Genomic DNA, 14,465 nt, shown 5'->3' with positions numbered 1-14,465 from the left:
CTCTGTGAAAGATATTTAAACTTTAGTTTTTTGGGGTTAAAGGGGCGAAAAAAGGTATCTAGGTTAGGTTACGTATCTAATACATTCTATGCCCCCCCCCCTAATGTGCAAATACATAGCCCAAATTTGTTCATAAACTATTATATTTTCATCCTATTTTGTTTTATTTCACTAGCGTTAACAACACTTCACTTCTCGCGTGTTTACCGGATTCTTAATAAGTACCGAAAGTCTTTTTGGCTGAGCATTTTTGTTCTGCATGTTCTTAGTCCGTTCTTTCGGATTCTTCAGACCGTGTTTCTTCCATTGACAGATATCATGTGTTTTGACTCAGAATTCCTTAAGACACATTCACAATTGAATTTGACTAAGACCAAGATTTAGCTAATGCTAATTTGAGTCAATCAGAATTTTTCGTATAATTTTTCTGCCAATCAGAAAATTTTACGAAAACTGATTGGCTCAAATTAGTGCTAGCTAAATCTTGGTCCTGGAAAAACCCCTATGTGAATGGACCTTTAGCATTTACCATTCCACTGATAAGAAAGAGTATTACCGCTCAAGAGGTAAAACAATGCCATATGTGAAAACGATTACAATAAGTTACAATGAGGTACAGCAAAATTTGTCAAGCAAAAGGGCTAATTTGAGCCAATCAGTTTTTTTTACGTAACTTTTAAACCAATCAGAAGATTCTGCGAAAATTCTAGTAAAGCCTCATAGCGAATTGGTCCTTAGCATTTACCCTCCCAATGGGAAGAAACATTAATACCGCTTAAGAGATAAAATAATACTTTATTAGGATACAAGAGATTACAATGAAGAGCAGCACAATTTCTCAAATTTACCTGAAATTGGTAATTTTATCACCATCAAAATGCTGTCCATGGAATTTATTAGATTATTTCAATTAATCTCCCACAACCCACTCGAAACTTGCAGTAAAACTTAGGACATTCCGGTAAAATGTAGAAAAGTTCTAGTGAGATGTTAGAGCCCCCCTCCCTTATCAGAAATGTGTGATGCCCCTGTCAAATGGAAATACAGCCAATGTCTACGTCATAATTTTTAGTTTTTTTTTGTTTTTTGGGGAAATGCTTCACATGGTCTTTTGTTTACAAAAAGTTTGTTTTTACAATTACAAGTGATATTTCTGTAGTACCTTTCCACTAATTCGTGCGTATATGGACATGCTCCCATCTGTATTTTTATCTTACGCTCGGTCACTATGCAAGAGCTATGTCTTGAAGAAGAAAAGGCCGGAACCCTCTTGAATACGTCCTAATTTAAATTCTGTTACTATTTAAGGGCTACAGGCCTAAAAAGGAAACATTTTCATTAAAAGTCAGGTATCTTGAAGAAGCGAAAAAGAATTGGAAGCACGTTTTTTCTTTTTTTTTCAAAGCTGCCGAAAATTTGACCCTGAAACGTTTGTCTTCCGTTTACGTCATTATGAAGTCCAGTTTAAGAAGTCGTAAATCAGGTTTGTTTTCAAAAGTTATGAATAGATTAAATGCCATATGGTATGAAATTAAAAAATAACGTGACACATTAATTTTAAACCGTGGATACTAAAAGCACGAGTACCAAATTTCCATTTTCCGGATAAGGAACAGGGTCGACAAATGTGCAGGGCGTGGACCCTCGGACACATGTCCTTCCACCAAATGTATAATGTCACCCATATAATCCGCCTATTTTTGAATTCTTGTCTTCTAACACAAGTCCCCCTTGAAATACAGTCCTGAGTTCGTTCTGGAGCTGAGGCTAATTATTTTAAGTTAGTAATACTATAATTTGACAAAATACGATATGTATGGATTATATAGAATGCTTGCCTGGATTCGGGGGTGACCCCAATTTTTTTGGTTTTCATTTCATTTTAGCAAAGTAAACCTGTACTCGAGATATCCCTCCCTCTCTAGAAAACAAAAACCCTTTTTTAAACATTTGACTGCCTTGAGATAAATCTTTCAGACCTCGCTCCTCCCCCCTGGAATTTTATAGATGTGCTTATAGGCACTTCTACGTAATCTAATGTGCTGATACTACTTGCTAAGTGGCAATATAACAACAGCTAATCTCTAAAACTTGTTATCATGCGGACCCCTTATCTTCTAGCAGCTTGAAAGTTCCAAAAATTGGTCTTTTAAAGTTATACTTGATTTTTTTCGAGGGGGGGGATTAGACTCGAAGATGGGCTCACCCTTTTTAATCTTTCTAAACCCCTCTTGTTAGGCATGAATATAGCTTTAAACATAAAACTGTTAAGATAACCAGTGCCTGTTTTTCCCTTCTCAAACTTCCAAAAAAGTTATCTTGGCTCTGGGTTTCGAACCTGGGACATGCCGTTGTAGAAGCTTCAAAGTTAGTGGCACAGGCAGGATTTAGTTTCAGTTGGTGTTCAGGTCATTTTTTGAGGAGGGGATTAAGTTTCGAAAAGAAAGGCCAAATTTTTTGTATAATTTTCGAAATTCCGAGTGGATTAAACTTAGGCACATGCGCAGGGTATTTTGGAAGGTAGGAGGCGTGTTTTGGAGGGGACCCAGATAAGAAGCGGGAAAGAAGTGAATCAAGTTTTGGATGAATTCAAAAATCGTGGAGTTCTAAGGACAGTGAACCCAGGGAATTCCTGCATGAGTACCTGTCTCATGCCCTTTCCTTGGTTTATACCACTAACCACAGTAAAAAAGATTTGACGCAAACAAACAATCTAATTGTTCACTGTTTGAATATCAATGAAATAACATACTTGTTTCCCTGCTTCATCATCATCATGAAACAAAGTTTTTCAGTTATTTATGAATTTGCTTATAAAATTATAAATTCAGCCGGGTCAAAACTATCAAACCACCAACTTCGTTCAGATGACACGTCTTGATACATTCGAGCCTAAAATTGATTAATAGAAATAGTTGAAATCGCAAAGTTTTTTTTCAGCGTAGAAAGTTCCTTTTGCTAGTAACAAATAGCGCATTAAAATAGCGCAGGCTTTGAGCAAGAGTTATTCTTATCCCTGAAAACCACAATTTTCTAAGATCTTATGTTGTATGTTTCAAAACTATGAAATTTTTAGGGCAATACCACTTTCTGTCAGTGTTGCCTCGTTAAACCATTAAAGCAAATAAGTAAAACTAACAAACTAAATTTGAAAAATCTTTTCGTCTGTAAAAGTTCGAACTGAAAGAATACGTTAATTCCCGAAGACAACTATACCTTCAAAGGAAAGCTGCACTTTCTGAAGCTGATAGGTGCCGAAGGTTTTTAGCTTATTTTCGTTGATTTTTCACACAAGCTTCTTTTATTTTCTAATTTGGCGCCCGCTACTCCAAAAACTGCATAAACGTATATGGAGGTCTTTTCTAACAAAAATTGAATTTCCGATTTTTTTTTTTATAGATAATATGATTGTGTAAGTTTCCGCTTAACTAACTGAAACAATCAGGTTGTATTTTCACTGCCCTTGGTACTTCAAAGTGACTCATTAAAAATGAGGCTTATCAAACTATCTTTGACGTCGGTAACTGTCGGTAACGTCGGTGACTATGGTAACTAACTTTTGACGTCGGTACGACGTCGGTGACGTCGGTGACTATGGTAACTAACTTTTGACGTCAAACGCCTCGAACAGACTTAGAAAAGACAAGGCAAACATAATTCATTTCTAATTACTGAGCCTCAAATTCAAAGCTTTTGCGATTGTTCATTGTGATCGTTTTCTACGGTGATGGCGTGTTACATTATAACAAATTAACGTTGCGATAATTTATTAATTGCTCATTAATAAATTCTATTTTGCTGCTACTTTATTGGCATAACGTACCATAAAATTACATAACATAAAATTAAAAATAGATTTTTCGAGTGTACATACCTATCGAGTGTAGCACTATCAACCTATGAAAAATGTTATAGAAAGTTATCACAAAAATTATCACAATCATCACAAGCAAAATATTCAAAAATTTTAATGTGGAATGGTGATAGAGATTCAAGCTCTAATCAAGCGTGAAAGGCTTCATAGGAAAAGTTTTTTAATTGTGTTTTGAAAATTTATTAATTGGTTCTAAGAGAACTTAGAACCAAGACGATTCGAATCACTTAGAAATAAAATAAAAGTTTACATTATCAAAAATAAAGGGAATTTAATAAAACTTCTTAAATATAAATGAAAACTTCTTAAAAATCAAAAATGAAAGTAATCTACTAATATAGTTAATAAGACTTCAAAATCAGTTTGATTTTATTTGAGTTGTTTTATTAACTCCATTTCTTGTAAACTTTATGAATCTTTAAGTGCAAATGAAAATTTGCAACCCCTTGAAACCCCAAACATAATTGGCTCTTTTTGCAAAAAGAAAGCACATCTGGAATGTTTCCCCTTTATAACTCGAATAAACAAAAGAATATTAAGTCTTTAAGGAACAAATATTAATTTATGGATATTAAACTTAAAATCGTACATTTATTTGTATTTTTGCTACTTTTTTTCAGTAAACAGCAAATTATATTCTGGTCCTGAGAAGGCAATAGAGGAAGTGCAAATCATGTCTACTGTTGAGAAGGAATGAGGGTTGCCGGACCTAATGAGGGTTTAGCCTCTGCTGTTGAGTGTAAAGCTTTGCCTAGTAGTTCATGTTTGAAGAAAAAAATTACCTGTTATGTCAGATGCGGTCGCAAAAGCGTCACTTGCGCTATTAACGAACCAACAGATGCAAGGATAATTGGTGAAACTAGAAATCCAGCAAATCTAATGTGGTTTTCATCTGAAAATCACACATCTTGATTTTGTATTTTCTTTATTTTAAATTAACTATTACGTCTGAACTTAATAATTAACTTTTTTTGGTTCCGATTTAATATCAGACGACTGTCCCCCCATAGGCGTACGCAGTATTTAGAATGGTGGGGGGGGGTGTTAAAAAAATCCCTTAAAGTACCAAGATGAAAACTTGGACTCTAAAGATGAAATCTTATTATTTAAATTGATTAAATGGTATATTACACAGCCACATACGTCTTAAAAAATTTAAGAAAAACCGAGAAATCAATTTTTAATGAAAAAGACCTCTATATGCAGCTATGTAGTTTTACGCTTAGTTGGCATTAAGTTCTAAATAAGGAGCGAGTTTGAGAAATCAGCATAAAATGAGTGAAAAAATTATATCATCACAGAGCTTTAGAATCTACAACTTTTCTGAGTGCTATAGCAAAAGACAGACGCTGCCATAAATTTAAGCTATGCGTTAACAGGAATATTATCAAAATTATTCTAGAGTAATCGTAATAAATTATTAGTTAAGTTACTTACCTACAAAAGCCTCTTTTTAGGTTGACAAATTAGGCTATCTTAATCTGTTATATTTATCCATTTAGTTGACCATTGACGATATCATTAGAATCCTTGTTTTCTTCAGATTCAAACGATATCACTTTTATTGTTTAATTTCGATATATTCTCAATGGCTTATATTTGCTCAATAGACCTATTTAGCGTAAAAATTACACCCCCTCTATTCATTGCTGTATTGGCCAACGATCAGATGAAGATAAATTGGGTGTTACAACCAGGGTTGCAACCACGGTCAGTTCCTAAAGTGCTACAATTGTCCAAATTTGAGTGCTACACAGCGATTTTGGGGGCTATAGCCAAGAAATTGACTGTAATAGTGCTAAAATAATGTCAAATAGCACTTTAGTGCTATTTTGGCAACCCTAAGTACATAATGAAGTAGTGCTAAAATAGCACTTTCGCTGGTGGCAACCCTGGTTACAAATGTTTCGCTGGGCTTGTCTGTAAACAAGAAAAGTTTCCTCTTGTTTCATTTTAAGACTCAGAGTGGCAACGAAAGAGAGGTTTGATACAGCGAAAAGATGGAGCTAGGGGCAAAAAATGTATTTATTTTGATGTCCTTGGTACGTAATCATTTATCTTTAGAAATGTGTAACTAATCGAAATCCTTGGAATTCCCTTTTGTCAGTTTCCTTCGTATTTTTTTCTCCCCTCCGCCTCTATAATAAGTGCAGGTTTCAGCCTTCTGCGGGGGAGGAGGTGAGCCCATAATACCACCTCATAGATTCGCCCTAATATCGTGGTACTCGCTGCTGTTTGTTTGTTATTTTAATCAAAATAAATGTTTTCATCTCTTTCTAGCACTATCTTACGGGTTCAAATAATGAATTCGCCCTAGATGTTGCTTTTGCAGAGAATGGTGGTGGTATTAAAGGTTCAAGGTTTCTTATTCAAACTGTGGATTTGGCTGGGTCAAATGATGAGAAGGACATGGTTGCCGAGCTGAGACGATTTTGTGCCGAATCAAACTTGAATGCCACAATTTACCATCCATATTTTGTCTTCTTTGATCAGGTACGTTTCAAACAAACTAGAAAACCATAACGCTGTTGTCTTGTGCACACCTTTTTTTAAAAAAAAGCATGGGCATTGAGATGTGCATACTACTGTTGTCAAAAATTTGTAATTTTAATGAGAGTCAGAAAACTGAAAATTCTGAAAAATCAGAAAATTCTGTTGGTAATTTCCTGTTTTCTGTTGGCACAAATGTAACTAAAAGACACTCAGATAATTGTAACAAACATGTCATTAAAACGATAATGCAAACAGTACACGTTTAGTGTTACCTATGCCTAAGCCAAATGTACCACGCTATGTACAAGCCACATTATGTGTATGTATATACTAAAACACGCAAAAGTTTTACTTAGATTACACAAAAACAAGACTTTTGCCGTCTTATAAAACCTTTATGGTATTCTTTTGTTGTAGGCGGACTCTTAAGGTCAAGGTTCAGGCCAAAAATGGCCGTTGCCTCTACACCGAAAAAAATAGCATCAATGGTCGTTGCTGTATTGATGCCCCACATAGAAGCCTTTTCACTTCATAGAAGAGGCTTTCTGTGCATTGTCAAGGTGTCCATCATTGTTTTCCCTCATACCAAGACCCCTACAGCTTCAGACTATCTTAGATAAGCAATGCTCCTCCCTCAAAGGAGAGGGGAGAGTCCCTCACCACTCGTCAGCTATCGCCAGCCCTTGGTCCCCAGAACCAGTACTAGTAAGAAAATTTCTTGCTTCTCAGGGCAGTGGCGGATCCAGCGAAGGGGCGAGGGGGGCATGCGCCCCCCTAACGTAGTCTAAAGTAGTGTAATTTACTTAATTAACGCAAGTTTGCGTTAATTAAACTTGCTCCTAACGCAAGTTTATAGGATCAACCTATTTTGCACCCCACCCACCCCGCCCCCCAAAAAAATCCTGGATCCACCCCTGCCTCAGGGATCCATTCTTGTGCCAGAGTCAGCACTTCATATGTAAAGGGGATTCGCCTCCGTGCAAATCTTCCCCGGATATTATTAGCTACTGTCTATCACATCTTGTCTGTGTATTCTGCAATATACCCTGCCTCATGGTCAGACACTGGGCAGGACAACCAGTAGCTTGATGGTGACTGAGATTAGCAGCGATAGCCTTCTATTTGAGCCTACTAATTTCAGGAGAATTACAAAAAGGTTATCATCAGTACTCCATCTCATTAGTAATATTTGCTGTTCTGTTTTTTATTTCACCATTTCTTATCTAATATTTTAGGGCGTGTTACCTTATCTGATATTTAAAATACAATGAGGATTTGTAGATCTATTCTTTCTGATATATGTAAAAGTTTTTAATTTTATTGAATCTAAATTTAATCAACCATGTTTATTGTCCATGTTTGTCCATGTTTATTATGGCGTTGTTCAAATACCACTTTTGTGTCGATTTATTTATGCGAGGTACTTAAAATTAGAAACTATTGTTTCCTCTTTTAACTGAAAATATATATTTGGACCAATTTTTTTCAAACACTTTGAGAAAAGCCCTGTTTTGTAAATTATGGTACGACAAGTCAAGCCAAAGTCACTCAATCCGCTCATATCTGAATTTCAACAGTCCAAAGTAATTCCAAGTTTTGTAGATCCACCTTTACTCTGATTGGTTGAAATTAAAATATAAGTTGTAGCTCTTACAAATGTGATCATAACTAATCAAGCGTGAAAGCAGAACTTTATCTCTATAAAAGAGGATACAGGACATAAAATTTGAACGTACTACATTACTTAAGCCCAAAGAACGAACTTCGAATCATATAGTGGAGTAAAAATTTGACTCTTTCAGAAGCCAAATTGAGCAGGTCTGGCCAATGAAAAAAAAGACTAAAAAAAGATACATTGCTACTTTAAAAAAAATATTAACCAATAATCTGATAAAAACCACAATCCGAGTCTTAGTTTGCGTATAAGAATTGTGAAAGTGTACTTAAGGACATTTTTAGAAGAACTTAATTAACTTGATCTTAGAAAAGCTCTTTAGCATTTGGTGACCAAAATCATTCTCATTCTCCAAATTTTATTATTATTTTTTTGAGAGTGCCCTTTTTCGATGAATTCACAAAGCGGTACTTGTTAATTATATGGGACACACCCAAGAAGTGAAGTTAGGTTAATCCTAATGAAAAATATCAAAATATAATGATAATATAATACTTTATTAACAATATTATGGGAACTACGGGGGGAAATTATGGAAAGCAGGCCGCGCAGAACACATTATATGAATACCCCTAACCACCTCTATATATTAAGTATTTAATCAAAATATAACTGTATCACAGTTTCTCTCACTCTAAATAAGCAAATCATAACCTATTGCGAAATTCTTGAGTGTTTTCCGCATAATTAGCAAGCATCCACAAAGTTAGAAATAAATCAAGCGCCTGAGGCTAGAAATAATAAAAAGGTTCTTGATCAGCTTAGCAACTGAGTGATGTATCTACTATATGAACGCAGTTCTTTCAGAAAAGTCATTTTGTAAATAACTTAGAAGACTGGGGACTCTGTGGGAGTTTGAAAAAGTGGGCATGTAAAATGAACTGGAGGATTTTTATCAGTTGAAAAGCTGATTTTCTAGTAAATGCTTTCTACGAAGAATGATGATTACCCAGACTAAGGGTATGTCTTAGACAGTGGCGGATACAGGGGGGGCGAGGGGGTGCGCCCCCCTAACGTAGTCTAAAGTAGTGTAATTTACTTAATTAACGCAAGTTTGTTTTAATTAAACTTGCTCTTAACGCAAGTTTATTGGATCAACCGATTTTGCCCCCCCCCCTGTAAAAATCCTGGGTCCGCCCCTGGTCGTAGGATTATTGACTAGACTTTGAACTTGCAGTAATAGCAAAAAAAAGTGTAATATTATTGTTATTTGCTGGGAAACACGCACAGAAAAAACATACAAGTGTTTGTATAGACAGTGGTGGAATCACTATTTTAGAAATGGGGAGACAGCCAAAATTCTTTTTTGTTTTCCATTAACTTTTGTCTGCTTGACTGTTTTGTATACGAAGGGGGGGGGGTTAATATTGTCTTAGAAGAATCCTGACTTAACATTTCGTTAAGTCATTAGAGTCATTTTTTTTATTAACAAATTTAAGTGGAAACTACAAGTGGTAATTTACCATATGTTATCAAACAGTTCGTGGTAAGGAACTGTAAGTAAGGAGCGACCCGGCTCAATGGTAACCGAAACTCTAGAAAACGGGTTTTTGATACCAATAGATACATCAAAAGAATCAGAATTCAATGCTAAATTCAAAAATATGACTTTCATCAAGTTTAGTCCTACCCATCAAAAGTTACGCGCCTGAGAAAATTTGGCTGATTTTCGAAAAAAGGGGGAAAGACCCTCGAAAAGTTATAGAACCTTAATGAAAATCACACCATTATATTCAGCGTATGTATCAGAGAACCCTACTGTAGAGGTTTCAAGTTCCTATCTACAAAAATGTGGAATTTTGTATTTTTTGCCAGAAGAAAGATCACGGATGCGTGTTTATTTGTTTTTTTGTTTGTTTTTTTCCCCAGGGGTGATCGTATCGACCCAGTAGTCCTAGAATATCGTGGGAGGGCTCATTGGAGCGTAAATTAAAACTTCTAGTGCCCTTTTTAAGTGACCAAAAAAATGGAGGGTAACTAGGCCCCCTCCCACACTAATTTTTTTCCCAAAGTCACCTGATCAAAATTTTGAGATAACCATTTTGTTCAGCAGGGTTGAAAATATGATAACTATGTCCTTTAGGATGACTTAATCTCCCGAAGTCCCCGGGGGGAGGGCTGAAAGTTATGAACTTTACCCAATTTTAACATATAGTATTGGTTATTAGGAAGTATACAGACGTTTTCTGGGGGGATTTTTTCTAGTAGTAGGGGGATGGGTGGGCCGGGGGTTATGTGGGAAGATCTTTCTACGAAGGAAGTTTTCATGGGGGAAGGGACATTGCTATGAAGGGGGCGCCGGATTTCCCAGCATTATTTAAAAAAAAGATCAGAAATTAAATATAAAAAAACAAGTTTTCCAACTGCAAATTAGGAGTAACATCAAAACTTAAAACAAACAGAAAATATTACGTGTATGATTGGGTTCACCTCCTAGTCAAAACCTCGCTCTTTAAGCCAAAATTTTTTTAGTACTTTCATAAGAGCTAATTATTCTAATTAACGGCCTTTGTGATTAAGGGGTCATTTTTACAGAATTGGAACAAAATTCAAACTTTAGCGTAAATAGCGAGGTATTGACTTGGGGGCGAACCCCCTGATAAACGTATTAAAAATATATAAATATAGAAATTCGTTACGTATGTTAATTCATAAGTTACATATATGTATTACTAATAAAAACGTTCGTAAATAAAATTAAACAAGTTTCGAGAAAGTCATTTAACCAAATAAAAGTAAAATTAATATACAAATTTTGGTGAGCCAAAATTAAAACCTTCATTAATTCAAAAATGTTCAAAAATTAAATAAAAAAAACAAGTTTTTTTTTTAACTGAAAGTAAGGAACGACGTTAAAACTTAAAACGAACAGAAATTATTCCGTATATGAAAGGGGCTGTCCCCTCCTCAACGTTTCGCTCTTTACGCTAAAGTTTGACTTTCTCACAACTACTATTTTTTTAAACAATAACATCCTTTCAGACCGCTAATGCTTTATTATAACTATAATTTTGCTGCATTATAAATTCTGAACTTTCTGTTCTATTACTTTCTGTAAGCTGTCCTTATCTGTAGATCTCCATAACTCATTTGATTTTGTTGCCTTTTGATTATTTTATTAAATTAAAAAAAAAAACATGTTTTTTTTAACTGAAAGTAAGGAGCAATTTTAAAAATCAAAAACGAATAGAGATTTTTCTGGTATATGAAGGGTTCTCCCCTTATCAATACCTTGCTCTTTACGCTAAAGTTTGACTGCTTGTCCCAATTTTCTAAGGACTGCTTAATTAGAATAATTAGTTTAATTAGAATAGGAAGCCTTTTTAAAATTGCTAAAAGCTTTAGCGTTAATAGCAAGGTATTGAGGAGGGGGAAACTCTTCATATGCGGAATAATTTATGTTCGTTCTGAGTTTTAATGTTGCTCCTTATATTCAGTTAAGAAAATTTTTTTTTTTTTTTTATTTAATTTCTGATCGTTTTTCAAATGATGCGGGTAAATCTGGCTCAGCCTCCATGAAATATACCCCCCCCCCCTCACGGGAAAGTTCTCCATGAAAATTTCATCCAACGTAAAGTAAGGCAATCGCCCCCCCCCCATCAAGTTCCCTCCAGACAGTTCCATCCTCGCTGAAAATCCCTCTCCACGTAAAATTTCTTGCGACGATTCAGCATGAAAAAATATCTTTAGCATACATTCGTTTGAACAAGAGTTCAATCTCTAATCGGTTTCTCGATCACTCTAGAAATGCCCCCTTCCGTAGTAATTTTTTTTTCCCGGAAATAAAAAAAACGCGGAAAATAGCCCCCGGACAATTCCCCTGGAACGTCTTCACATGTAAATTGAGTTGGCAAAGATAATGTAAGACAATTACAAGTATTTGCTATAGGAATTCTGTAAAATTATCCCGTGAAAATCCCCCCCCCAAGGAAGTTTCCCTCCCCAAGGAAGATTCTCCCAATGGAAATCTACCTCAAGCACAAAATCCCCCCCAAAAAATGTCTGTATATTTCCCAATAATAAATACTTAACGTCAACTATGGGCAAATTTCATAACTAACAGGCCTCTCTCCACGGCCTGGGGGGAGCTATTTTACCTCTAAAGACATAGTTATTAAATCTTTCAACTATACTGAACAAAGTGGCTATCTCAAAAGTTTAATCAAATAACTTTGGGAAATAAATGGGCGTGGGAGGGGGGCCTGTTTCCCTCCAATCATTTTTGTCACATAAAAAAGGCACTAGAACGTTTGATATCCGTTTGAATTCGCCCTCTGCTGATCTTCTAGGACCATTATTTCAATACGATCACCCCTGGAAAAAAAAAATAAATAATAATAACCACGCATCCGTGAAACACGCGTCCGTGATCTGTCTTGCAAAAATAGCAAAATTCCACATTTTTGTATACAGGAGCTTGAAACTTCTACAGTAGGGTTCTCGGGTACGCTGAATTTCATAGTTAGATTTTCTTTGAGTTTTTTTTTAGATTCTTTGAGTTTTAAGGGATGTTTTCCCCCTATTTCAAAAATCAGGCAAATTTTCTCAGGCTCGTAACATTTTATGGGTATAATTAAACTTGATGAATTTATATATTTGAAATCAGCATAACAGTCTGATTCTTTGATGTATCTATTGATATCGTCTGCTACTGAGCCGAGTCGCTCCTTACTTACAGTTCGTTATCACGAACTGCTTGATAACACATCTGAAGTATTGTACAAATTACACAAAAAAAGGTCACACATTAAAAAAAAGTTAAGATTATGATTATAAGTTTCTCTTTTGCTTTGCACAGGTTTAGTTGCTTATAAACTAATTTTTTTTTCATTTCAGTTCTTAGTGGTAAGAAGTACCTCAATTCAGACCATCCTAGTGGCTGGAGCCATAATGACGGTTATATCCCTCGTCTTTATACCAAATCCTTTCTGCGCACTATGGGTAGCCCTAGCAATAGTATCGATTGAAACCGGGGTTGTGGGTTACATGACATGGTGGGATGTCAGCTTAGATTCAATCTCAATGATCAACTTGATTATGTGTATTGGATTTTCAGTTGATTTTTCAGCACACATATCATATGCCTTTATGTCTGCAAATGTGGAAACATCTGCCGAACGTGTTCAAGAGTGCCTGTACAGTCTCGGCCTTCCGATTGTTCAAGGAGCTTTTTCAACTATTCTTGGAGTAATTGCTTTAACTTTTGCGCCAAGTTATATTTTTGTTACATTTTTCAAGACAATTCTATTAGTAATATCATTCGGGTTTTTGCACGGTCTGTTCCTTTTACCGGTCTTGTTGTCACTTTTTGGTCCCGATTCATGCTCCAAAAAGAAAACTGAGCCTGCTGAGTCAGGGGTTCAAGTGAACTCTGTAGAATCAAATCCGAAATCAGAGAAAAATAATGAAAAACGACCCCCTGCCATTCTTCTTGAAAAAGATGAAAGATCAGAAAAGGATCTCGGTATTGGTACATCCAGTGAAAAATCAAGTGAATCCAGTTTAAGCAAAAAATCCGGTGAAAAAGTGAACAATTATGATAGTATTCCCCCAGATTATATCAACGAGGGCTATGTGAGTGATGAAGATTGTTGGTCTGAGAGTCGCTGGAAAAATTGGAATAATATCGAAGCTAACCCTAGAATGCCATCTCAGATGGGAATACGCCAAAAGCGGCGCTACAGGAGTAGCTACCATCCTAAAATTGAACGAACTGAAGTACTAAGAGGTAGTAATACTCCAGATTTGAGAGAACCTCAGAGGTTTATCGGACCTGTTGACTCTTGGGCAAGTACTAGCTTCAATAGAAGTGAGCCTCTATTGTTATCTCTTAATTTTTATCCCCTCAGATCAGGACAAAAAAATGTGACAGATCCTATCAGTTCAATGCAGGAAACCTCATAGCATTAAGTGTTTAATCTATTTTTATATTTTTGTAAATACGTAAGTGCCAATTTTAGTTTTTTATTCGTAATGAATCAAAATAGAATTTATTTTGCTAACCTGTTTATTGATATCTTTTAACCATAAAATTACCGTTCCCGATGATTAGGTTTTATGTCTAGGAAGTGATCACCTAATGATTGCCTACTGTCCAAAGAACGGGAAGTTTTTTTTTGCAATAGCCTTAAAGTGAGAATTCTCTCAAGGAAGTGGTGATATGCTTTGCTGGCATTTATAGATATGTTTTCTTTCATCTAAAATTAACTTCTATAGAACGTTCTAGATTTCAGTTGTAGTTATAGTTAACTTTATAATTAACCCACTTTATATTGGATAGTAACTATGTTTTATTTTGCAGTAATATAATTAATGTGCCAATATTAGAAATTGAGACATTGGGAATGTACCTAAGAATTTTTCCGGGGGGGGGGGGGGGCTAATAATAAACTATACAAATTTTATTTGATAATGTGAGCAAGT

General features: G+C 35.5%; 1 protein-coding gene across 1 annotated transcript in view; it reads left to right on the top strand.

Moving 5' to 3' along the window:
• The window catches only part of LOC148951557 (patched domain-containing protein 3-like), an 88,876-nt gene extending 74,838 nt beyond the window's left edge, over positions 1 to 14,038 (top strand). The window contains exons 8-9 of the mRNA XM_089091196.1: positions 6,155 to 6,367; positions 12,879 to 14,038. Coding sequence (XP_088947322.1) covers positions 6,155 to 6,367; positions 12,879 to 13,946 — 1,281 coding nt within the window. The 3' untranslated portion in view covers positions 13,947 to 14,038. The remainder of the gene's footprint in view (positions 1 to 6,154; positions 6,368 to 12,878) is intronic.
• Positions 14,039 to 14,465: the final 427 nt, after the last annotated feature.

Source organism: Artemia sp. Qi Xiang Cuo, chromosome 6 (genome assembly GCF_049724085.1).
Source record: "Artemia sp. Qi Xiang Cuo chromosome 6, ASM4972408v1, whole genome shotgun sequence".
In the NCBI taxonomy this organism is placed as follows: domain Eukaryota; kingdom Metazoa; phylum Arthropoda; class Branchiopoda; order Anostraca; family Artemiidae; genus Artemia; species Artemia sp. Qi Xiang Cuo.
This window is presented reverse-complemented; position numbering and strand designations above follow the sequence as displayed.